General features: G+C 39.8%; 1 protein-coding gene across 2 annotated transcripts; it reads right to left on the reverse strand.

Annotated features, from left to right (window-relative positions):
* Positions 1-11311: 11311 nt before the first annotated feature.
* LOC125023196 (galactose-3-O-sulfotransferase 3-like) lies at positions 11312-26740 on the reverse strand. 2 transcript variants are annotated; one of them, XM_047610280.1, is made up of 3 exons: positions 26664-26740; positions 15106-15208; positions 11312-14134 (listed from the first exon to the last, which is right to left on the reverse strand). In XM_047610280.1, the coding sequence occupies exons 2-3, from the start codon at positions 15186-15188 to the stop codon at positions 12850-12852; spliced, it is 1368 nt and encodes a 455-aa protein (XP_047466236.1). In that variant the 5' UTR covers positions 15189-15208; positions 26664-26740; the 3' UTR covers positions 11312-12849. The 2 variants fall into 2 exon arrangements, with proteins under 2 accessions (XP_047466236.1, XP_047466237.1); XM_047610281.1 differs by lacking the exon at positions 15106-15208 and having other exon boundaries at positions 26664-26728.
* Between the last annotated feature and the right edge of the window lie 419 nt (positions 26741-27159).

Genomic DNA, 27159 nt, shown 5'->3' on the forward strand with positions numbered 1-27159 from the left:
TCTGAGGTGGTTTGTTCTCGGGAAAGAGAAGTTTCAATATGACTGGGCTGTGGTCGGATATTACTATACCAGAGTATTCTGTACCTGTTACTATAGCAGTCAGTTTATTATCTAATAAGAAGTAGTCAATCCTAGTATATGACCGATGTGGTGGGGAATAAAAAGAGTACTGCCTGGAGGTTGGGTTTACGTATCTCCATGGATCAAATATACCATATACCTTACAGAAGGAGCTAACGCATTGCGCTGATTTGCTTAATATACTGGATGTTGGGCTAGAGCGGTCCAGAGTTGAGAGTTGAGTCTCCCCCTAGAATCAGATCATGAGTATCCAAATTTGGTAATAAATGAGTATCCAAATTTGGTAATAATGAATAGGTCCTTAAAAAATTGAACATTATCCCAAATGGGTGCATATATGTTTGCCAGCACCACTGGCGTATTGAATAATTTTCCAACTACAATGATATACCGAACATGTTTATCTTTTATAGTAGTTGTTTCTACAAATTGTACATTCCTGTGTATGAGGATGGACACTCCCCAACTCGTACTATTGAAATTTGAGTGATAAAACTGATTAAATCCCTACAGAGCTGGAGGTGATCCCTATTCAACAAATGGGTCTCCTGTAAATATACTATCTCTACTCCCTGGTCTCTCAAATGTGAAAATACCTTACTCCGTTTAGCTGGCTTATTGATCGTCCATACATATATGAACGCTAACCCAAACATAATGCTCTTTAACAAGCTCTGTCATGGTCAATCAGTCCACCATCTCCTGCACACCAAGCCTATCGTGTCCAGCTCCGTGCATATCGCTCTCTTAGTCTGAAGAGTATGACATCACCCTTTTGACTTATTTGCCTAATAGGAAAAACAGCTCTCAACAATGAGGTCCTGAACAGGGTAAAGTAGTGAAATAAAAATAAAAAGCAATACCATAGAGGGTAGGCAACAGTAGTCAAGGGGAAACATTCAACCCTTAAACCTTGAATAGAGTAAAACAGTAATATGAAAGAGGACAACAGTAGCTTCTAGAAAGAGATGAGGATTATGTACATATATATGTATACCTTCCCTTTAATTATACACTGAAACCAGATATTTCGTTAATATTGTCAGGACTGGTCAACAATATCCTGCCTATATCAATCCCCACATTTCAACAGTGTAAGCATGTGTAATTTCTACTAGCCAGAATCAAATCAGTCCATAGGCTTCACCCGGTTCCTTCTTGATGTAATCCATGGTGTCCTCTGGGCTCTCGAAGGTCTTGGTTTGTCCTCCTTCTGGCGTAATCACCAGTGTTGCCGGGTAACGCAGCCCGTATCTGACCCCAGCGCAGCAAGCTGAAGAAACTCTTCATTTGCTAGTACCTGAAGAACATTTTGGTCTACCCTCAATGTTCTCACTGTTTTCAATAAGTCCAAATTCGTCATATTTTCTCAGCTTTTTTGGGCTTAGAATTACTTGAAGTGAACGTATTGTAGTAGTGTCACAATCATGTCAGACTTTTTATTGACCGAAAGCTAATGTAGGTGGGAGTAATTGGTTTAATGTTTTATTGGTGCAGCGGTCCCCATATGTAACTGTACACTTTTTGTAATGATACGGTATAACTTTGTTTATTACAAATTATTTACAAATTTACAAATTATTTTGCGGACCACCAAGCTATTGCTTGGGGACCCTAGTTTGAGGACTGTTGGTTTATGCAAGGGAAGAGGGAGAAATGAACAACTGCATAATCACTGGTAAACAGCCAATCAGACACATTCAAGCTGTTGTACATGTGCTCATGTTTAAGTCAAGAATGCTGTCTGCTGCGACAGCTGCCAGATGTTCCATTGTAACATCCATTGAAATTGAAAAAAACATTTCAACTCATTTAAAAGATATTCAGTAATTGTGAATTAACAGGATGAAGAATATGTTATACAATAATATACTATGCAGTTACACTATACACTTAGTCACATTTATACAAATAGTAAACAGGTGGATAGTATCAACCACAGAATTCTGGATTTTTTAGAAATCAAAAATGAATGAAAATAACTTTCTGTAGAGCAACAGTAGGGGATACTGTCTTTATCTACAATGTTTACAGTGTTATATCAATTTAGCAGTTCACAAAGCAGTACCATTGTTGAGACACAGGGCAGCAGCAGAGTGCTGTTTTATTCTGTCTCCCATCTTCCCTCCTCCTCCTCTTGATGTCAAATTGCTTCTCAGTAGTATACAGAGGTCTGGGTTCTGAAATGCAGCAGACAGCTGATCCAACTTCTCAGTCACGCTGAACTGAGGCTGTTAATAAGGCAAAAAAGATTCTAGAATATGGTCCTATTTGACTCATCCATTTGTTCACAAAGTAGTGTGTAAAGTTGGTGCTGTGGGTTCTGAGCAGACCCAAAATATTTGTAAGAGTTAGATGTTTGCACCTTTGGTCCCTAGCTGGGTCCTCAAAATGCAATGATAGGATCTGAACCCATGCCTGCAGAGCACAGTGGTTTAGCAGTCCATCGCCTTAACCACTTGACCAAAAATTAAAGAGTAAGTGTGTGTGTGTGTGTGTGTGTGTGCGTGCGTACACTATGTCAATTGTTTCTCTACTCTCTTATCTTCATGACATTGTTTACACAAATTTCTGCACTTATTGCAAGTTTTATCGCTTTAATTTTCATGTCTCTTGTGGGATTCAAACCTATACAGCGCTTTGGACATTCCTAAAGCCTATTGTAGGTGACAGCATGCACCAAAACAATGTATTAACAGTGTATAGCTATAAATGTAAATAACTCTCCCATCATGTTTTAGTAAATGCTAGCTCGGTACATCTGCGCAGAATGAGTGAATAAAACAAATTCCAAATTGAACAAAGAAAGTACTTTTCAAAAATCTTTGGTTAATAAATGTAAAATGATTCTGCAAGTAATTCTGACTTTACTTTTGACACTCACATTCACTGTTGACCTGTTTTGCAAGAGGAAATTAAATAAAAATGTGAAGGCTGTTCTTCGCTCAAGTAAAAATATTAAACTTTACTGTAACATTGAAACAATATTGTACACACACACACACACACACACACACATTTTGTTGTCAGAACCATAGTTTTCCAAAATAACACACAAACTGAAAACAATACCAGCATTCGCTGACATTTTGTGCTGCAGCTTTGAAGCAATGTAACAATAACAGCAACTGTTAAAGTGTTCTTCCACTGATTCAGGGTCAGTCCTGAGGCGTCTTTCCCGCTTAAGCAGCCTACAAGACAGACATCAATTATTTTATACATGTGAGCCTATCCCCCCAAGGTTACTACATATTTTCTAACAAGCATGCAGATGGAGGTTTTTCTTGAGGTTAAATCTTTATATACTGTCTTGGCTGTATGGGAAAGGTAAACAAAATAACACGCACCATAAAGAGACAGTGGTGTTGTTAACTGGCACCAGAACCAAGTTGGTCTGGTCCAGGACAACCCTGCTGTCCTCCAGCAGCTGTCTGATGTGGCTGTAGATGCTAACAATGGACTGAGGGATGGGCATGGTTTTTCCCTTTGTGTCCTTTGGCCTGTTGCGTCCTTGCTCAAACTCTTTGGAAAATCTGAGGCGAACTCACTCACTGACCCTGTGTACTTCAGGGTCCTGGGCCGCTTGGCCATGAGTCATGTATAGTCTGTGAGAGAGAAAGATGATATGATCTGGACTATAAACAAGGATGTAAAGTCATGAAGAACCAGATGACAATATCCACAGGGATTGCAATTTAATAATTTGCACTTAATACATTTTTCACAATGATGAGTGCTGTCTCTTATTCAATGACTTATTGAACTAAAATGATAGCAAACTGTGGGCAAGCACCTCTCTGCTGCCTGCTGTCCAGGAGCAGAGCCACTCTGCTTCCTGGGTACTCTCCACGGTCCTCCTAGCCTTCTGAGTGTACCTTAATGGTGAAAGAGATATCCATATGCTTCATTCGTTTCACAGAATGTTTGTTTAATTATAGTGTACAAAATAATTACCATTTTGTACCTTGAAGGCACCCTGTCCATGGCACAGAGACTCCATGCGTCCCCTCCTGCAGTGCCTCTTAAGCTCCCCTGGGCTTACGCTGGCCATGGGCTGTTCCTCAGGGAGCTTGTCCGCTGTGGCTACTCTTCCACTCTGCTCTCTTGGCCTCTTTCAGACTTTGCACATCCTCCTGGTCCCATTCAAAGATGCAGGAGGAAACCTCGACGCAAAAGATGCCATACAGAGGGTGGTGTTCTGTAGTGAGGCTACAGTTAAAGCGCCACATTAAGTGGAAGCTGTCCAAGCGCACTGCAAACTTCCATGGATGAAAAAGCTCAACCACTGAAGACACACCTGTGAAAAACAACAATCAATAATTACACACCTGTGTGTGGTTACACCTTGATTAAGTAAACTCAGGCGCTGCCCAATTGCCAGTACCACTACTCCCCCAAGTGTAAATGTACAAATAAACATATTAAATACAAATGTCTCTAACAGTGTGTGTGTGTCTAACACAGTAACACAGTTTTTCAAACGTATATTTGATAAAGAATTTTATTATTTTTCAAATTCACCCCACCCTATAATCAGTGGAAGAAATCTGTCAGTAGAGGTTTGTTCCTGATTATCTGTCAGTCTGTAAACTCTGGGGTGTGGATCAGCAGTTAAAAAAGAAATTTGTTGCGTTTTTTTTACATCCATTCCCCAGTAAAATTATGTGCGACAATATCCATGTGGAACTGTTATCAGTTTATTATAAATTATATCCTGTATTTGAGTTGTTTTCTCAAATTCCTTGCAAGTTTGAGATTGGACAGGAGAATGGCTGGGAGGCCTCTCTTCAAGTTTGTGATGCAGCTGATTTGCAAATCAGATTAGATTTTAAAATTTCTGTCATCAGTTCAGATCATCTCTCTGTTTATTATGTTATCTGCAAGACTGAGCCTGTTGACTGTAATTTACCAATTACTATTAGAAATCATACAGAAGTCAAGAAACCAGACGGAAGCCACAGACTTGTCCTTCTTTATAGCCTTGGCAGTATTTTACAGACATGGGACCAAGTCACATATGTGCAAGTCTCTTTAAGTCCCAAGTCATTTTTTCTTGGGCAAGTCAAGTCAAGTCATATGTTATGTCTTATTTTACCCGCACAATCTGATGTTAATAAAGTGAAAAGACAAGATATTAGTAACTTTCACGTAACTTCACTGGCCAATTGATCCAACTTGATTTGCATTGTAATTACTGATATTCATTCAAATACATGGGCCTTCATTTGAAATATTTTAGTTGCCTTGCAATTCACAAGAAAAAGGCAAGCAAATAAAAGTAAAAAATAAAAATAAACCTAACATAGAGCATCAGAAATATCTGTATGTGTTTCATGAGACACCAGAGCTCTAAACAGTTTTGAACTTCAGTACATAGAAAAAACAACAAACAGCTCATTGTTCTTAGAAAAAGATCCCCTCACAGCAATGATACACTTTATATTTCACATCTCTCTGTTTGTCTGGAGAATATCTGCCTTTTTACACGGCGTTGCACTTGCAAAATATAAGATTTGAAAGGGTCTTGTCTGCAAGCCGAGCACGATATGGCCTCATGATGATTCCACCGTGGCTGAAGACCCTCTCAACTGGGGCACTTGATGCTGGCACTGAAAGAGCTCCTCATTGCAACTGGGAAAAGTGCAGGAAGGATATTCTTATTTGTATCCTAAAAGGACAGACAAGCCTGCCCACAACAAAGGCCAAAATAGTTATTTAATTGTGTCTCTGGACTGCTGGTTGTGTCCTGCTTGCGACGTTTTCTGTACTCTGAGAATAACCCAGAGCTCTGTTCCTGCTGCCTTTCTTCCTCTTGGTATTCAGGACTCTGGAGTGCTGTGCCAGGTGGCACCTAGTGTAGAATCAGATCTAATAAAAACAAAGACAAAAAAAAAAACAAGAGTTAATTTAAAGGGCAAGTGTCATTCATTATTTGACAGTTCAGTTTGATATGCTTGCATAAAAAGCTCTAAACATGTTTTACATTGTTATTTAAACATTTTGTGAATCAAAAGCTTTCCAAGTCCATATTAGATGCAAAGACATAAATAAAGAAGTAAATAAATACATTCAATGACCTTTCACCATATAAGCAATGTCATTCTTTATGTCATCAGTGACAAGCACGTCATGCTGAAGCCACATCATGGAGAATGCTGGGTCCAGGACAGCTGCTCTGATGTAGAGTGGGTCTGTAAATGGCAGCTCTTCTCCTGCCGATGCTATTGATGACATTTTCACATTAAGAAATATCCCCCGCAGTATTTTCTTGAGAGAGCACTGCAGGCTTTGGATCATGCTTCCCAGGAAGCACACTTGCTTTTTCATTTTCTCCAAATGGTTTAGTGATAATACACAGGGGAGGACAGAGCTGATGGTCACAATCTTCTCACCCTGAGTAAGATCGGTGGCCTCAGCAAATGGCTGTAGGACATCACAAAGCTCCTTCATCAGGTTCCACTCCCTCACTGAGAAGACCAACTCGTTGTGGCCTGTGCCCTAAACAACACTGCACAGTTCCTGATGACTGAATGATAGCACTGCTTTGACTTGCCGGGGAGTTGAATTCCACCGTGTGTTCACAGCAGCAGGGATCCCTTGCAGCCCAAACTTATCTTCAAATGCATCTTTAAAGGTGGTAGATGTATGCAGCAGAGAGCTCAGTTTGGAGCATTTTGCAAATGCGCTGTTCATGATCCTTGCATCTTTGAGGCCATCACCAAAGGGCAAAGCATTGCTGATGTTTAGGGCTTCCTCTGATGAGCATCTGGTCCACAGTCTCCCATTCACCTCTGGATACGTTTTCCCACAATTGTGTATCATCCAGATTGTCGTCATCAATTACTTCACCATCTTCCTCTTTTGGAAAACAAACTGTAAATGTTCGCTTCATATTTGCAGCATTGTCACAAATGACAAAGTCAAGTTTTTGTTTGATGTCATATTCGTCACATATGGAATCGAAGGCTTCTGATATCCGTTCTCCTGTGTGAGTTTCTTTGAATCTGTTGCAGGCCAGCAAGTATGAATTTAGCTGTACTCCTTCAGATGTTGACAATACATGGCCAGTGACCCCCAGAAAGCCACGCATTTGTCTGTCTGACAATATGTCCACTGTAACTGACACACGTTTGGCACCAGTAAGAAGCAGTTTTATTTTCTCTTGTTTTTCTGCAACAACGGATTCTAACTTTAAGGTTATTGTCCAACGACAGACAGGCTGATACTTTGAATCAGCCACAGACAGGAAGTGTCGGAAATGCTCATTCTCTGTGATAGAAAGAGGCATGCTACATCCTATCACCAGGTCTGTCAGAATGGCGTTTGTTATCAGCTTCTGTCTTGGGCTGTTTGAAGAATACACTTCCTGAGGATGTGACTGCATGAATTGTGAAATTGCAGGCTGTGAGGAATCGGTGCAGACTTTTCTCACCTTTTCATACTCTGCATATCTGTGAAACAGAAGCAAAAACGAGAATGGGATCTAAGTATTGTATGGACAGATAGACATGCAACATACAACATAATGTATGGGTAAAAAAATAGTTTGCTCCATATTAAATCATATTTACTTAATTAATTCAGTTTTCTAATCATATTTATTGCTTTAAAGCTATTTACCTCATTTGCTCAGCTGTTAACCCAAATCAACTCCATATGCTGTTTTTAACTGAAAGTTACTTCATTTTAAAATCCTATTTGTTTCATGTACTGTTTTAACATATATTTATTCTATTTTAAATTATATATACTTACTTTGCTAAGTTTTAAAGCCCTATTTATGTCATAATCTGTTTTTAAGCAACATCAGCTGTGTTTTTAGCTTGTAACTACTCCATTGTTAAACCAGTACTTAATTTAGTCCATCTCAAACAATATTCAATCAACTTTAAAATCTTATTTACTTAGGTTACTCAGTTTTAACCAATACAGAATTTGCCTGATATTGTAAGTACAATCAGACTGGAGTAGTCAGTATTTCTCGATCAAATCTGGGCAGTTGTCTGCCGCCAGTTTCATTAATTAATAATTAATTAATTAAAAACGTAATGATTCTGAGTTGTCTGGCATGTCATTTAGCCCATTTACCCCGCTGTTGCTAGTTCATAAAACATGATGAACGGGTCGGAACGTTGGCTAAATGTTAGTCCATCACCATCGTATCATATCAAGCTAATGTTAGCTACTACTGACTAACACGATAATATTTGCTAGTTTACAAGTACTTATTGTGCAGAATGACTCTTCAGGTGACGGACAAAGTTTGACGTTGTCGTCTGGCTGTCTGATATCTTTGTGCCGCATGTCTTGCACTCCGCTGTCCGTCGTTTCGCTTCGTGGTGGTAATTAAGAAAACTATATTGGACATATTTGGTAACCCTACGGCAGACATGGTGATACTGATCTGATATCAGAGGGCGTGTTTCTCCGATACACACGTAAGGTAGGCAGAGGGGCATGACTGACTGACAGGGTATTGATCCAATCATGACCCCGCCATTCTCAGCCTGCGCTCATACTGGGTAATGTTTAATATTAATTTTATATTTATATTAAAACTGAACACACGAAATCAACAGTCAAGTCATTCAAGTCATCGTGTCTCAAGTCAAGTCAAGTCCCGAGTCTTTAACTTCCAAGTCCAAGTCGAGTTTCACGTCTTTCATTTTTTGTCAATCCAAGTCACAATGACTCGAGTCCCCATCTCTGGTATTTTATTTCTCACAGACAAGTGACCCCATGACAAACATCTGGGATGGAGTTTATATAGCCTTGGAGTGTGTGTTACATGCCATAGGTGTCAAAAAATGACAAGTTTGCTTGTGTATTGTCTTCTTTTGATTACTCATCTTGTTCTTGGCAATAGAATCAGGTTTTCCTGTGTTTGCCTAATGTTTGGTTCTATGCGTGGAAATTCTTTCTGTTGTTCTGATGTCCACTCACTTAAACCTACACAGTGTGCTTTAGTGTGTGAGGTCATTCCTCATATCGAGTCCAGTTGTCCTTCTTTCGATCTGATGATCCACATTGTTCCCAGTCTCGCTGTATTTACTGATACATTTCTCCGTGTTTTTCCACTCAGGGGGGCGTGGCCCCGGATGGTAGTGACGTGAGTGCATACCCTCTGTAATTTCTTCAAAACGCTGCATTCACACTACCAGTGAGGAAAGTGAGGAAACAGCCGAGTTACGCTGTCAACGAGTCACCACTGATGTGTTAGCAGTTGAAACTAATGCATACGGTATGACTGGTAAATGCGTCACTTCCTCATATATTGCTGGTATTTAAAATGTTGAAGCCAGCTCAACTGTAGTGCTGTCACTTGCTTTCACTTGCAGGTCTCTTCACTTCAGTTTTATGGATTCAGTAGGAACCAATGTGCTTGAGAGCCCCAAAAAGAAATGGGAATGAAGTCTTTTCATGTATTTTAAAAACTGTAAACAAAATATGCAAAATAACGCAGCATGCTCTACCTTCACTCTTTCACTTTACAGTGTACATGCATCACACAGATCAGAACACACCTCAAATGTCTGTAAATAAATACAGAATGCTGTGCATCTCCTGCTCCAAAAGCTGAGGTTCTCTGGTATATTTTAGATAAGCACACTTTGACTCTAATATTTACAGCCACTTAATAAAGCCTCAGGCAGGAGCGCTGCCTCTCATGTGTCAGTGAATTTCCATGTGTAGCCAATTGGCTTTGTCTGGTTTCAAGCATGTGAAATATTGGGGTGTGATGTATGGTAGTCTGTGAGCAAGCTGCAGCAAAGCGGAAAACAACTCCTTATATGGTGAGATAGCAGAAGTAATGTTCTTCCTGTTTTTCCCAGTGTTATACACAGGCTGAAGGCCTTACTTAAACCCTTAATATCCAACATTACTGTGGTCTGCAGTTGCGACGACCACAAAAAGGTCGGCTGTGGCTGAGCACTTAAGCGCGGCTGGGTGAACGATTAATTTTAATTAATTTTAATTTTTAAAGCTAAGTGTTTCAATGTGCAGTTTTCAGAAGTGGTCTTTGTAGTTTTGCATTATGTAAACATGTATAGAATGAATATTTTATACCATATGCCACGTGTCTTGTTCCATTTCTGCTGCCTGAAGTGGTTTGCTTGCACCTACTATATGGATGGAAATACAGCTTTTCTTAAGTGTGTCGAAGGAGGATATTTTCCTCTCTATGCACAAATCACACAACAATTTCTCACGTTTAGGTTATTTATTTGAAACACAGAGAATGTTGTCTCGGCAGGTCACACCTTCTGTCCATCCTCTACATTTAGGGCACACCCCTACACCAGCCCCTCATTTTAACCAATCACATCATTTGAACTGTTGCTGAACCTTGTGACCTTGGATGCCAAGTGTTCTTACTGTGCTGTGCACGATTGGCTAGAGCATGGTAGCCATGAGAGCCTAGTGTTTCACTCTCATACAGCATCTTGATTTATTTCAACTACCTTTTTATTTTTTCTAGGTTCTTCCACTTGTATTAGACCAGTAGCTTTTGAATTCCCCTAGGCTCCCAGTTTTATAAAGTCACTCCTGCCTATTTTACACCTTTATTTTCTAATCCACTTCTAAGCTTTTTTTTTTTTTTTTTTTTTAATAATAAAGTTTATTGCAAACAAACTGTGAATTTCATCAAGTTTAATAAGTACAACTATCTTCTTCATACACATTTGCTCTTGTTAGGGATGCAGTATATATACTTTTGATTTCAGGCCCATCATATCAAACATCATGTTATAATCAATCTAATGACATTATAATCAGATATATCATTGTAATCAATATAACATTATAATCAAATTTGACCTCATTGTCATCTGTTTACGTTTTTCATTTATCTTCTTCTTAGCACATCACAGGCTTTAAAATTACACAAGAATAAGTATTGATTTCAGTGCTGGGACTTCAGTCAATCCACCTTAAGTGTAGAAAAAAACAAAAAGTCCAGTCCAAGCAGGCACAGTGACCTTGTTCTCCAGAACCGCCCATACAGAAGGGAGGAGCTCTTCCTCTCATGTGTCAGTCAGTTTCTATGTGTAGCCAATTAGCTTTATCTGGTTTCTAGCATATGAAATATTAGGGTGTGATGTATCCTAGTCTGTGAGCAAGCTGCAGCAAAGCGGAAAACAACTCCTTATATGGTGAGATAGCGGAAGTAACATTCTTCCTGATTTTTCCCAGTGTTATACACAGGCTGAAGGCCTTACTTAACCCCTTAAAACCCAACAAGTGATTCATAAAAAATAAAGGTTGAAGATACAGCAACACACACAATATTTCCTTTTGTTGCCATGCCAACTTGGCTGAAAATTGAAAAAAAAAAAAAAAAAAACATCCAACATGAAGCAGAGAGAACTACTTCATGGCTCACAAACATACTCTCACACTTTCTCACAAATGCGCACAGACATTGTTCCTCAGTCCTCCAGATCCTGCAGATCACTGGAGGAATCAAAGAATATAAACGACATATTAAATATGTGCAGAATGCATTAAAAATGGATCACAGCTGAGATAAGTGGTGACATTTTAAGATCCCGGCCTCATGAGGCTTAAGTGTCCTACGTTCTCGCTTTGTCCTCCTGTGCTTCAGGGTCCAAAATGAGCAGATTTCATCCTAGAATGCGGGCCATAGGAAGCCTGTGAGAGGAGACGATTAAATATTCGAACACTGCGACCCAACTCAAATCTTTGTCCTGTCAAGTTGTTTTATGTTTTTGTTTTTTGCCAGTGTGTATTTGCGTGGGGTTGTTGGTAGGCCATTAAATTCATACCTTTCGTATGAGATTAAATAAATCCACACAGCCAGAAACCTTTGACATAAATTCTCTCTGATACAAGATGTGATCTCCTCTTGTGGTCCGAGGGAGGGCGGCACAAGAAAATGCAAGCTGCTAGTGCTTCTGTATGGATAGAGAGCCTGACCAGAGCGTAACGACAGGAATGACAGTGGAAAATAGAGAGAAGGATACTAAGAAGAAGTCATGGTAGTCAAAAGCTGAGGAGACATGGGCTCACATTTTGTGTGAGTCATAATAACAATGGGTGACCAAGTTATCCGGCAGCTTTTAGGCTTGCCCTCCAGATAAGGTAATTTTGTTTCTCTGTTTATCTGGCTTTTTACTCCCTCTGTTCGTTTAGGCGGTAGAATTTGCGAAACAAGAAGAGTTGTTTTTGTGCTGTCAAATCTTGGTTGGAGGTGATCTCAGTGTCCATCAGGCCTCTTTGGAGGACTGACAGCAGATTGCAGCAGATTACTTTAAATGGCATATGTTAAAGAGAGAGAGCAAATGAGAGCTTGAGAAACAAAGAATAAATGCCAGTAATATGAGTGTGATACATACTGTACAAAGCACACCCTGTGCCTTACAATAGGTCTGCTATTGCCACTTCCCTATTGAGTCTAAATCACACATAAGATTTGCTTCAAAGAACTACTTTCACCATCAGGCGTGCACATGTGTGCAATTGAGCTGAATTATAGTTTAGTCCCAGTTTTTCTGGTGCTGCTTTACAGAAAAGAAAAGGGGAATTCAGGTTCAACTCCAGATATGTCGAACCCTATATTCTTATTAATTCTTCTCCCAAACATAGTCTGGGACGAAGAGAAGAGACACTGGTTCATGAACAACACAGACAATTTGCCAAGGACCACCCACCAGTCAAGCTTAATTTTGTCATGGGTAGAACAAAGCAGTCTGTTGGGCTCTCAGATTTTGTTTCTTGGCCTATCAGGCCTGGCTTTGTGAGGATTTAGACTCTTTTTTTCTCAACTGGCCTTGCCGCAGGCTTTGAGGTGGAGGTGGACCCTGTGCCTGAGCCAGAGCCTGGAGCTGCAGAGGGTGGTTGCCTGTGGTGAACTTGAGGATGCTGAGGCAGGACTGTGCATATGGGCTGCTGGGACGTATTGAACTGCTGCTGATGGCTTTGACAGTAGCGCAGTGACTGTGAGTGTAGGAGCAGCTGTGTGTACCGAACCTCTGGCATGATGAGTTTGAGGCAGAGCTCCTGAGCCTGGCTTGAGAACCCATGGCTGAGATTCATTGGGAGGTCATAACCCACTACATCAACGTTTCCTTTTGGTTTCCAGGGGCGCAGATCCTTGTTTTTGATCTCGGCTGCTGAACGGAGTAGTGGCTTCCTGTCTCCGAAACAGCTTCTCATTAATTTCTCCTGAGCCTGCCGAAGGAGTTGCACCTCCCTTTCCACATGAACAGAGCCAATAGCTGACAATTTGCGCCACAATGAGGCATTAAAGTGGTCATACAGTTGTGCATCTAAAAAATTCCAGGCACGGATCTTTGAGTGAAGACTAGGAGTCAGGCTCTTCTTGGAATTCTGTGTCCGCATGTTGAGCTTAAAGTACACCATGTCATCCAGATCCCAGGAGAGGAGATGGCGAAGGAGAACCAGTGATTCATCAAAGTACTCAGCAATCATCACCAGGGAGAATACTCTCTCCACCTCTGCAACAAAGGCTTGTGCATACGTCACATTCGTTGCTGGACAATCCTTGTCTCCACCCAAGTCGAAGGTCAAGGTGTTGTGTGCATACATGGAGTAGCCCTCTTTTGCCTTGTAATAACGCAAGGGTTCCTCTAGGAAAGCTTCCAGGGAACCATTAGGGACTCTCTGAAAGGTCTCGCAGTGCCGGTTGTAGTAAGTGAACAAAGATTCAAACATGGAGCCAGGCTCTCTCAGAATTGTGAAATATATTGTGTCATTTGGCATCAGGTGTTGCAGCTCAGGCTTATTGAAGCGCATGTGGTTGGTGACGATGTTTGGCGGCAGTGTGTGAGCATGGACAAAACGAGAGGTGAAGGAATATGGGTAGCAGAACTGGTGATTGCAGGCCTGCACAGGCAATGCCACTGTCAGGTTGTTGCGCTCTGCAAAACGGAACAGCAGGTTCTGGATGGTGCTGCTGGCCGTTTTGTGAGTCTTGAGGAAGACCACATTGGTGTGCTTAGGCTTAGGTTTCAGGGCCAGGGAAGGGTGAGAGAAGAGGGCTGGACAACCAAGGTGGGCCTTCATGGTACTGTTGGTGAAAAAAAAAAAAAAAAAAAAAAACATGATGCAATGAAAGCTTTCAAAATAGTAGATACTCCAGATAAAATAGTGACGTTACATACATAATTGCACAGACCCTGGCAGATAATGGAAGGCAATGTAATATAGAACAAGACAGAAGCAGAAGGACTGGAAAGTAAAAAGTAATAAAATGTGGAAAGGGTGCAAGATAATGGAGGTCAAAGCCACTGGAGTATGGAAGACCAGAAAGAGAGTGGTGTGTCTGGACTGTTTGTACAGTGTACTGTGTCTGAGAGATGTAGCAATATTATACTATTCATTGGGGGAAGAACACAGGAACAAAACAAACTGACCCTAGTTTCAGGTGACAGATGTTTATAATAAAAAACCTTAACTCCCCACCAGTCATTTGGAACTAAAGAAGTGACTTGCTAGTCCAGCTACCTTTGTATCAGATTTGTTTTCTGGTTACTGTGACCTGGATGGCTGAGAACCTTAGCAGACACACAGAAAAGCCACAAGAAAAGTCAAGTGAAGTGAGGGGTGCACTTTAACAAGAAACTGTCATATTACAAAAAGTTGTTCTAATGCATATTGGTCACACGTTGAAAAGATTTGGAAATGATATAATTTACCAAACCTTCCGGGGAAACAATCTGGGAAGCGACCAGAATAGAGTATGTCTGTGAAGGTTCTCAGTCATCCAGGTCATGGTAATCCAAAAAAGCGTTGAATAAGGTCAGCTGGACTTGTAGTCAACGCTTTTTTGGACCAGAATAGAGGGCTGTCAAAAATCTATGATCCCTCAACTTTTATTATTGTCAGAATCTTCCTATTTAATAAGTCAGTCCTACTTTTAACTTGACAATAAAAAAGAAGGAGCTGCCAGTGTCAGATATTTCATTGTAATTAGCACCATATGGACTTACAGAGAGATATAATGTGTTTGCATTTCCTGGATGCATTTCAGACACTCACCAGTCTAAGTGGCTCCCATAGTACAGTAGAACACTGACAGTGATGATGATGAGGAAGCCAGTGAGCATCCTCTTCTGCAACATCTCTCTCTGCTTTACTGGGACTGTGGGAGGCAGAGAAGAAGAGGAAGAGTGAGGCGAATAGAGAGTGCAGACAGAGCTAGGGCAGGAGAGGGGCGAGAACGAGAGCGAGAGAGGTGGAGGTGTAATGAGAAACCAAATGTGTGGATGAGGCTGGAAGGAGAGTGAGAGTGAAAAAGAGCGACGAGGAATTAGGAAACAAGAGGAGAGAAAAATGGGGTTCGGAGGTAGAAAAGATGAAGGGAAGCAGAAATAATGAGTGATTTATTCAGGAAGAAATTGCTGGGATCCATTAGCCGAAGACTGTAACGTGTCTTGTCTTTTGTCACTCAGTAATAATGGAATGAATGATACCTTCATTACCTTCCACAGCTCTAATATTCACTTATTCACTTATATTCACATTTACTCTCACACCTTTTTATGTTCTCTTGGCTCAAGCTTTGGGCAGATGGCACTGTGCATCAGGTCCTGTTAGTAATGAGGAACATGTGTAAGTGAAAGTGGTTAGATTGCTCGCCAGCAGAAACCCTCCACGTCACTTGACCCGCACAGCTGAAATGCTGTGACAGCAATGGAACCTGGGAAGGTGTCCAAGCCTCTCCCGACAGCATAACAATGACTGATGTCTCTCTTCTTGATTGCACCAATCCATACGCAGATGAGACAAGAACGCTGGCTCATGTTACTCATGAGCAGCTGTAGCTTTTACTCTACTTATGCCATTTGGTGGAGGAGCATGAGGGCAGTACGCAGTGATCAGTAGTAAGAATCAAAAGGCCAGATTGAAATTTGCAAAGAAGTACAGAGATAAGACACAAAAGTTCTGAAAGGCAAGGCGTTTTTATTTATATTGCGCATTTCAATCCAAGAGGCAACTCAATGTGCTTTACATAAAGACAAAGCATTTTAAAAAAGCATCATAAAATAGAAAAATTTAACAAAGAAAAATGAAAAAGTACAAGAAATAAAAAATGTACATAATCTACACACACACACACACACACACACACACACACACACACACACACACACGTATATATATATATACACACACACACCAGATCTCACACTACTAGATTTCAGAGCTCTACTGGGTTTATACTCTGTTAATATGTCATTCATGTATTCTGGACCTAAACCATTCAGTGATTTCTAAACCAGTAGCAGAACTTTAAAATCTATTCTTTAGATGACTGGGAACCAATGTAAAGACTTGAGAACTGGGGTGATATGCTCTGATCTCCTTGTTCTGGTTAAAACTCGAGCTGCAGTGTTCTGAATGAGCTGCAGCTGTTTAATACTTTTTTGGGGGAGTCCAGTCAGAAAACCGTTACAGTAGTCGAGTCTAACACAATCTTATGGAGTGATGAGACCAAGATTTATCTCTACCAAAGTGATGGAAAGGCCAAAGTGTGGAGAAAGAAAGGAACTGCTTATGATCCGAAACATACAAGCTCATCTGTGAAGCATGGTGGAGGTAATGTCATGGCTTGGGCGCGCATGGCCGCTTCTGGAACAGGCTCATTAATATTTATTGATGATGTTACTGGTAATGGTAACAGCAGAATGAATTCTGAAGTGTACAGAAACAAAACAAACAAATGTACGGACATTTGTCTGCCAGTTTAAAGGAGAAATGCATCCAAACTAATTGGGAGGGATTTTATCATGCAGCAGGACAATGACCCAAAGCACACTGCCAACAAAACAAAGGACTTCATCAGGGGAAAAAAGTGTGGAAGGTTTTAGACTGGCCAAGTCAATCACCTTATCTTAACCCAACTGAGCAGCATTTCACCTCCTGAAGAGGAGACTGAAGGGAGAAACCCCCTGAAACAAACAAGAACTGAAAGAAGCTGCTGTAAAAGCCTGGAATAGTATCACAACTAGTGAATGCAACAGTTTGGTGATGTCGATGGGTCGCAGGCTTGAGGCAGTCATTGCAAGCAAGGGTTATGCCACCAAATATTAAATGTTATTTACTTATTTTTTTTTTATTTGTTCCATTACTTTTGCTCACCTAAAAATGCTGTGGTGTAATACAAACGGTGATATATCCTAAGTTGTTTAACACATCTAGATGTAAATACCAGGAAATAAAAGCTGACATTCTGAACTCTTGTCTCATAATCATCTTTCGATCTTAAACCCAAATGTCTTCAGTGAACAACAAAAACAAGGGAATTTGCCTTGCTGTTCCAATACATTTAGAAGGAACTGTAGTTTTTCTACTACAAAGGAAAGAACTCTGGCAAAATTCAGCACCACCTTCACAGAGGTTGATATGGGAAAGAAGCTCACAGCACTTGTGGAAGTGGGTTCCTTTCTACTCTTTAATAAATAAAATGTTCTTTTATAGATAGAGCATGCTTCTTCTCTCCTTGACATAGTTGCTGTTTTGTCTGGTCAGTCTGGGTAGTTGGAGATAGTCATGTTTTCCTCCCTTCAGAAGAACCCAGTTATAACACGTAGTGCTTGAAGCACCAGCCTCCAGCCACTTAAAAATTGCCCGAGCTGGATAATCTATCACATTAACAATAACACCTTAATGTGGTTCTGCCACACTTTTACGCCATGCTGAGTGTTTTTGTATTGGCGCATTCGTCACATTGTCCACTTGTCCCAAACGACAGAAGGAAACGATCTAGACGTCCTGCTGGAAAATATCCCTACTTAACAATTTCATTGTCAAATTCCTTTGTATTTTCTCTAATACAGTCTAACGCTGTATTCACACAGAAGTGAATGAAAGGAAAAATGTATAGTTGTATACTCTCTGTGGCTCCAGAGAAGGTTGTATTGGAAAAAAGAAAACTCTTCATGTGTTAAGAGGCAAAGAGGTGACTTTTCAGGGAAAGTCAGACTGGGCTAATTCAAGCACGGACCTCAAAATTATATTGGCATATAAGTGGAACAAACTTCACTTGTCTTTTGTCAGTTTATTTCCTTTAAAGCAGACGTTTTAAATTGTGCATAACCAAGGGCGGGGCTGCCTTGAAAGACAGTAGAATCAGCCCCAGGTTGCTGTGGTGTCACCTGCCCGCCTTAGCTCCACTCACTTTCCTTGTGTTTGCCCATTTTTTAAGTACCCAGGAGTTAGAATGAGCCAGACACGGGCTAGATGGTGACAGACACAGCCTGCAGCAGCATTGAGCTTCAAAACAACTTCAGAAATCCTTTAGGTATTTACATATCTTTTACGTGAGACGTTTACGTCTAGAGCTTAATACAACAAAGGACTTTCTTCTTATTCCACCAGTGACTCAATCACAATTGTGTTACCAAACTTTCAGTTTCCACCTCGGACTCCGTTTCCTCGGAGTTCAATTGTCTAAACACGTGTACTTCCAAGTCATTCCCACATGTTAATAATTAATATTACCTAACACAGCAGCTGCACACGTTGCACTACTATCCTTACAATGTGTTGAAAACCCAGCGCCATGTTGGAGCTAGATCCCAGTGGGAGGAGGAGGAGGAGAAGGATATTCAAGATTTACCAAATGTTACAAGACTTTGACCCACCATCATGGGAAAGTACCAAGTTGGCGTGGGAAGAGGACATCTGATGAGATAGTTTGAAACGTATACACACTACATCTTTCTGCATAAGCACTATTCAAAGAGAAGCTATCCAGAATATACCCTCACGTTAACCCTGAATGTCCAAGATATATTCTCTGATCTCTGAACAGCTTATGGACAAACATCTTTGAAGCTATATCTTATATACGTGGTGTTAACGTAGACCCTAATCAGCTAACTGCAATCTTTGGAACAACACCCTCTAGTGAAAATTCTACTACTCTACAGTCCAATGCCATAGCTTTTTTAACACTAGTGGTGCAGAAGTTAATTCTTGTGCAGTGGAAGTCCGCAAGACCTCCCTCATTTAAACACTGGGTTAGGGAGGTGCTATCTATGATTCCACTGGAGAAGCTGAAGTATAGTCACAGCAGACGCAAGGATAGCTTTATTCAAACCTGGACCCCCTTCATGGAGTTTGTTGAGAACTTATGTTTCATTTGATATCACTCTACCATACTAAACTTTACACATATGAAATGACCAGCTGGATCTGTGTGCATAGCTAAAGGTGTCCCCTTCATGTATTCATTTTTTTTTTCTAAAAATTGTGCTTTATGACAGTCTGCATGAGCTTTGTATTCAGTTGATAGTATATGTGGATGAAAGTGAGTGTGTATGTGGATACAGGTACATCCACATATGCACAAAGTAAAAGTAAAGGTATTTAAAAAAAAAAAAAAAAAAAGAAGTGAGTGGTTAGAATTTTGATTATGAAATTTATTGTGGCTTCCTTACAGTGAAAGCATAATATCCAGGCACAGGAGAAAGAGGCTTAAACTTTTAGAACATTAAAAATTAAACTTCTGCCATCATCAAGGGTGACTAGCTCTCTCTCACAACCTCCCTGCGTCTTATATGAACAAACTGCATGTCTTTCAACTAGTATGAAGTTATTAACTGAAACTGAAAAGGTGTCTGTTCATCTTCAGAAGAACTTGGTTTTCAAAATTGCGAGAATTCAGTCTCACTCTTCTTGAACTGAAGACAAGTACTGCGATGCTGAAGAGCCTTTCACAGGCCACTGAGGCAGGTAGAGGAGTGTTCAGCTTCACAGAAAGCTTGCACACTGCTGGGAAGGATTTCAGCAAGTCCATGTGATGTGCTCAATAGGCTAAGTATCCGTCCGGTTGTCTGGCACCATCATGTGCTTGAGACCGCAGGGCAACAAAGTCATCGTCATCAGACGGACTGGACCAGTTAACATCCGCAAGCTGAAGGGAGGGTTCTTCGATGTGCTGTCTGATGTAGTTAGTTCCTGAATGAAAATGAAAATATAAATTATAGATGTAAAGCAACTCTCTAACGTGTTATGACCCCAAATTTAAGTTTTGATTTAAGGTTTGTTATTTAAATTTTATGTACTATCCATGCTTCAAAATATACACTTATTTTTTCACTATCCCCATGATGTCTTACCTGTTTTGATTGTGGATTCGAACTTTGTCCACGTTGAACGGAATTTTGGAAGTAAAATTGCAGCTGCGATCAACTCAGAGTCTCCTGACATGGCCAAAACAGTTCTTGATTCCCACCTGCAAGGCAAGTTTATTTATATAGCACATTTCAGCAACAAGACTGACACAAAGCGCCAAAGTTACACATTTTGAAAATAACATTTGAATATAATTGAAATTAATTAATTAATTAATTAAAGAGTTAAGGCAATATAAAAAAAAATACAAGAATAAAGGTTACCTGTAAAGCTTTCACCAGAGGCTTGCAGTACTTTAGTGACAACTTGACTCTGTCAAATTCGATGGTCAGCAGGTTGGAAGCAGCCATCTCATCAGGGCATTTACTTCTGCTTGCAAGATGTTGGTTGCCTGGGCAACTGGGCTCAGTGAGGAAATTGAGCTGGATTGAACCTATGATGAAAACAAAGGCACAAAGACACTGTTTAAAATAACACTAAAACCATTTCATTTGATTCAATAAAATAATTGCTGGATGAGTAATTAAGTAAACATGATCAATGATAAGTGGAAGTTGGGATACAATGTGAAACTTATTATTGTCCAAAAAAGGAATGGAAAAATAAATCGTAAGAGTTCATGTTCATTATAATATAAAACATACATATTGTTACTTACATTGGAACCTTTAAGTTAGTGCAGATGCCTCTGATGGCCCCCTCTTCCTTTTCTCTCATTATTCTTATCAGTCTTTCCACTGCCAGAAACAAGGAGTTCTACCTTGTAGCATTTGGGAGCAGTAGCTGGAGGGAGCAATCATCTTCAACAGTTTCTGCTGCAAGGGTGGGTCTTCCACATTTGGTCCAAAGTGCATTATACTTGCCAAATGTTGAACGGTACACTTTCTTGTACACCTCATTGGATGTTGCTTTCATGGCAGTGTAGCTATTAGGTTGTGTAGGTGACAAGCACAGCGCTGGTGCTGTGGGAGCTGGAACTCTAAACTATCATCTTCATTCAGGAGCGCTGAAACATCAACAAACTCCACTTCTTCATCCCCCTCTTCATTGTCTTCATCCTCTCCTAGTTGAGATGTATTACTGGGATCACCACCACTTTTGACTGCATTGTTGTTCTCATCTTGACCAAAAACTTGGAAAGATTTTATAAAGCTGGAGCAGTTGTTGGTTGTTGTTCGCCTAATCTTCTCCCAAATTTCAAACTCAGAGTGGATGTCAGACCAGCAGTCAGTAGTGGTGGCAATATGATCAACTCCCCTCATGGCCTCAGTCAATGCCTTCTTCATTCCCATGTAAGCATCATAAATCATGAAGCACAGGGTCAGTCATGATATAAGTTTTGCATTAGGCTGCAGTTCTTTCACAAAATCTCAGAATGGTTGTTGTTCAACAACATGGAATAGCTGGAGCCCTTTGACCACATACTTTAGGATAACATTGTCAATGGACCTCTGAGACACAGTCCTGGTGTTCGGCAGTGTGATCTGTCTAATGGTGGAGGTGGTGGGAAGAGACTCAGGAGCCCTTTTTCCCTTTCTTGATATCAGCTCTTCATATTTTTTGAGGTAGCCTACCTGTTTTCTCTGAAACAGTGAGAGACAGACATTTTATAAGCAAATATCTGCACATTGGCTAATCAGAAAAGTTAACTAGCACACGTTAGCCTGGCCATCACGTTAGCCAGATATCCAAACATGCTTATGATAACTAATCCATGTTAAATAACGTTGAAATTATGGCTTCATTGAATGAAAATTACTTTAACCTACCTCGATGTGCTTCTTCAGGTTGGACGGGGAGATTTGAATGCCAATATTTCAGTCACTCTCGGTAGGCATAGCATCACCACCACGGAGTTCACCAAGTTCGCCACTGTAGTCGAGATGCTCGTCATCTGCTACCGGAGCGGCAACATTAGCAGCAGCGCCTGTGGCCAACGCTTCCATGATGGCATCAATAATGTGATATGCCCGGACAAGCACCGCAGGACTTCTTCGTCTTCACGCTTGGTTGTTGACATGACTACAGGCGTTTATGGCATTGCGTCACCAATTCAAATTTCTTCTAATTTAAATTTGTAGTAATGAGTAACGAAGATGGTTAAGAGAAATGTATCATGAGTAAAAGTACGCATTTTATTTAGAAATGTAGCGGAGTAAAAGTTGTCGGAAATATAAATAGCGAAGTAAAGTACAGATATGTGAAAAAGTACAATAACCAAGTATTTGTTCTTAGTTACATTACAACACTGGAGGGTGTCCGGTGGTGTCTGGGAACAGAATGCTGTTAATAGGGGTCTTTGGGTTGGACTAGTTTTATATAGTTATATAAACTAGATATATTTATATGCCAACACATATGGCACCATTACTTATCAAACGTGGCACTGGGAGCCGTGTAAATATGAAAAACAAACAAACAAACAAACAAAAATACATAAATGGTGGATCAGAATTGTCCAGTGTCCATGAGTTGGTTTTGAGCAAACAAAACAGAACGGAGGCTCAATGTGCGCAACCTGAGTGCCTCAGAGGTGTAACAACTCTAAATGTGTTTGCATATAAATATATTTATGTAAGAATAAATCAATATAAGCTTGACCAAATGCGAAGAGAGTGACAGTCTGTCAACAGGGTGGCTCAGGCGTCATAAGTTGTCATATTGCCACCAATATGTATAGGAATCTGACTATTATTTAGGATTTTGTTAATGAAACAGGAGTTGGTTGTCATTACTGCTAATGTTTGTTGTAACTATAATAATAAAATAATAAAATATAACAATAGGTGCAGTATTAGATATTACAGTTTGATATGGCAAAAATAATAAATAAATGCATTAGCGGTGTTCATACTCTGTATTCAATATAAACTTGCAAACGAAAAGGAACAGGGTCTTTCCCTTCCCGGTTGCTTTTTAATTGAATTTAATTTAATTCAGGGGCGGCACAGTGGATCAGTGGTTAGCTTTCCATCTCCAAAGACATGCTCGTTAGGCTGATTGGTGACTCTAAATTGACCCTAGGTGTGCATGTGAATGGTTGTTTGTCTCTGTTAGCCCTGTGATAGGCTGGCGACCTGTCCAGCCCGATGCCAGCGGTTCCAGGAACCCTCGCTAAGAAGCTCAATAAGTCACAAAAAATTCCAAAAAATCTTTTTTTATTTACGCATATTTTTTGTAAATAAATGTCATAACTTTATCCCACAAAATTGTAATGGTAAAAAAGATTTGGGCCGGATGTAAAACTTTTTCGCTTGTCCGGGTTTTTGCAGATCCATAAACATGTATGTGTATCTGTATGTGTGTTTTTTGTGAAAGAGCAGGAGATAAAACGAAAATGACATCGTATGGCCACGACACTTCCCACAACAAATGGAAGTGAAGCATTTTTGTATGCGCGGTCTGATTATAAAGTTTTTAGTTTAGCGCTTTTTACTGGATTTCCACACACCCAATAGTGGAAAGAAGTAGTGCTCTGGGACATGATGAATATGTGATTTGTAAGTGTATTTCGTCCGGTTTTATATGCAAAAAGAATTATTGTTTGATCTTATCTTATTTTTACTGGAGTATCACCATTGAACCACATCATATCAGATTTCCCCCTGTCAGATCACAAGCTTATATCATTTACTGTTAACTTACCATTATTCAAAATTAAAGCGCCCTGCTGCATTACATTCAGAAACATCAAGAACATCAATCCATCAACTCTCTCAGCTGCTATAAACTCTCTCCCAAGTGCTGACCACTTAACCACAGCCGATGATCTGACCTCTCACTATAACTTTGAACTGCAAAACCTCCTGGATACACTGACACCATTAAAAACACAGTCTGTCACCTTCACATGCTCTGCCCCCAGTACACCCCGGAACTCCATAGACTCAAAACTGAAGGACGCCGTCTGGAACGCCTCTCAAGAAAAAACAGTCTCACTATTCACAATAACATGTGCCACAATCACCTGCTGAAATATAAAGATTCCATTGCCAAGATCAAAACGAACTACTATACATCTGTTATTGGGATTGCTGATGGAAGCACGCACACTCTGTTCACCACACTCAACAATATGTTACACCCCCCAGACACTCACATGTACTCTACTACCCTCTGCAATAAATTCATGGACTTTTTCAGTGGCAAAATATCTAGAATTCATGATCAGTTACCTCCTCTATGCAAAACCACTGACTGCAAACGACTGTCTTACTCCTGCTCCACCTCTCACATCCTCATTCTCTAACTTCGATCTTCCAACCATCACAGAAAACAGCTCTGGCAAAAATAATCAACGACCTTGTCGCATCCCGTCTTGATTACTGTACTGCACTTCTTCATGGTCTGCCACAGACATCCCTCAATAAACAATTAGACAATTAGTCCAAAATTCAGCTGCATGTGTCATTTCCAGAACCCCATCCACACAGCACATCCAGACTCTAACATCACTGTCAACCTTCAAATAACATCTCAAAACACACACCTGTTCAGACTGGCCTACTCCCCTAAGTTATTGCATTTATCTGTTATTGTTCACTGTTGCTTGTTGTTTTAATAATGTCTTTTATTATTGTGGTTGTATTATTGCTTTATTTTTGTTATATTGTTTTAGTATGTATTTTAATTGTTTTATTGTAAGGTGACCTTGAGAGTCCTGAAAGGCGTGGATAAATATGAACTTAAAGTGAACTTTCAGTAGTGCTGCCTTGGAGCACTTTTGTCTTTTATTTTCCACATTTTATCGGTAAAAGAGTATTTAACCTCCATATTTTAACCCGTCCACATTATTTCAGAACAAATAATCATCTATTGAAAGTATGAATGTTGTTTAATAATTATACCAAATAATGTGGAAATATAGCTTACAAATAATATGTAACAGCCCTATTTTAAGTGTATTTCTACCCTTACCGAGTGAAAATCCTGCAGAATAACTGTATATCTCCACCTTTTGTCATTGATAGTTAATCAGTATTTTCCTGAACTTTAGCTCCATAATTTAACCCCAGCCTTAATTTTTATTTATTTATTTTTAACTTTTGGATGGTCGCACCAGATTAATTGTTGTTACCCCCTGATCCCAACACCAGAAAATTCTCTGGACCAGCCCCTGAAACTGTTGTCCTGATAAGAGCCCCCTTGTGAGTATGGTGAATCGTAACAAACAGAAGCCCGTTTAATCCAAAAAGGATTGATCAGATGTTGCATTTGGTTCGGAAAAGGTTCAGATTTCATTCACACCACAAACGAAGCGTACCAAGGTTTGTTACGGACTCTGGTGCAGACCAAGTGAACCGAGTCCAAGCTGCAGAGGTCGTCTCGGTTCACTTGTTTGGTCTGCACCACAATTGGCTGATTTGTATTCACACCTCTACCCAAAAGGTCCGCACCAGGAAGTCACTTTCAAGTGGACTAAACGAGCCTGGTGTGTCAGGAAACATCCACATGAATGCCAGGTCCAAAGCAAAGCACTGAATTGTCACAATATGTTCCATGTTATTTACTTTTCCTGTTAGTGGTTTTAATGTTATGCCTGATCGGTGTATTTTCTATTGCAGGGGATGTGATATTTAGCAACGAACAATGAGACAAACAATGAAGTGCTGAAACAGATTGTAGAAATGATGCTTAAAATGCACTTCAGTGCTCTGTACAACTGAGATGAATCTTAATTGTCTCTTTTTGAGCAATCTATTTCACTTAAAAGTAGAAACACATTTAAAAAAATTTACACAAATGGTGTCCTGGTGCAGCAAAGCAAAACAAACATAAGTCAAGTTGCGGTTATTAGCCTAAGCATAGGTATTTTTCCCTTGCCCTAGGAACAAATTATACTTCTGCATGAGAGATCCCAATGCACTTCTGGGCATTTTTAAGGTGTTTTTGAAGAGGACGCTTTTGTCCCTTAATGGTAACAACATAACAATTTTTGTAAATCAGGCACTACAAAAAAAACAAAACAACAACAACAAAAAAATAAAAAATCCATCAAAATCAGTGTTGCTACTAATAACTGACATGTCAAGGCTCTAATAATCCCAAGAAAAATCCACTTTCAATTTATATTATTGAAAATATTTCAATTTTTGTGTGTATTTTCTCAAAAAAAATTGTGATGCCATCACAAACACAGGCATATAAAGGGTTAAACATCAGAAATGAATCAAACTATAGAGATTTGTGATCAATACTGAAGTGGATTAAAAGATTTATGTGAAAAAAAGTAGAAAAAATATTGAGATATGCTATTTTTAGGGTGTTTTTGAAGAGGACACATTTATCTCTTAATGGTAACAACTTAAAAAACAGCAAAAAGCAGAACTACCACAAAGTTAAAAAAAAAAAAAAAATGACTTCATGCCTTTTGGTGAAGCTAAATATTCTAAAGAGCTGAGTTATTTTTAAAGCCATTTCATGAGTTTGCCGAGACAAGACAGAGAGAGGCTTACCTCTTTCCCGTGGCAGCGTAAAATCAGTCTATGGATGAATTTTTTTGTCAGCTTCTTACTCTTCACAACTAGACTCTGGACTGGACATTCAACCAGACTTATAACAGGGATGACAACTCATCCTTATGTAATTTTTATCACCTTTTATTTCACCTGCTATTAAAGCTTATTACTTGATCTTGCTGGTAAACATCTATAAACCCGCAAATTAAACGAGAACAGTGGCAAAGTTTACAGCTGGTGAAGTCTCCTACGATGTGGTTAAGGAAGTAAATAAAAGAAGGCCAAGGAGAGATCAAACTTGTATATTTCCAACCTCTGTACACCATCAATTTCAATTCCTTTGACACAACATCACCATATTTGCATGAATGTGAAACTTGATCTGCTGACTTGATCTGTCAGGGTGTAGGTTGTGGTGAGGACCCAAATGCAGGACAATAAGGATGAGGATGAGGACAGAAGTTCAAACAAAAAGTATTTAATAATTAACAAA

This window comes from Mugil cephalus, chromosome 17 (genome assembly GCF_022458985.1).
Source record: "Mugil cephalus isolate CIBA_MC_2020 chromosome 17, CIBA_Mcephalus_1.1, whole genome shotgun sequence".
Classification (NCBI taxonomy): domain Eukaryota; kingdom Metazoa; phylum Chordata; class Actinopteri; order Mugiliformes; family Mugilidae; genus Mugil; species Mugil cephalus.

Coding starts and splice junctions, on each gene's coding strand:
- LOC125023196 (XM_047610280.1), bottom strand. CDS start 15,188: ATGTTGCAGAAGAGGATGCTCACTGGCTTCCTCATCATCATCACTGTC. Junction 14,135..15,105: donor TATGGGAGCCACTTAGACTG/GTGAGTGTCTGA, acceptor TTTCACCAACAG/TACCATGAAGGCCCACCTTG.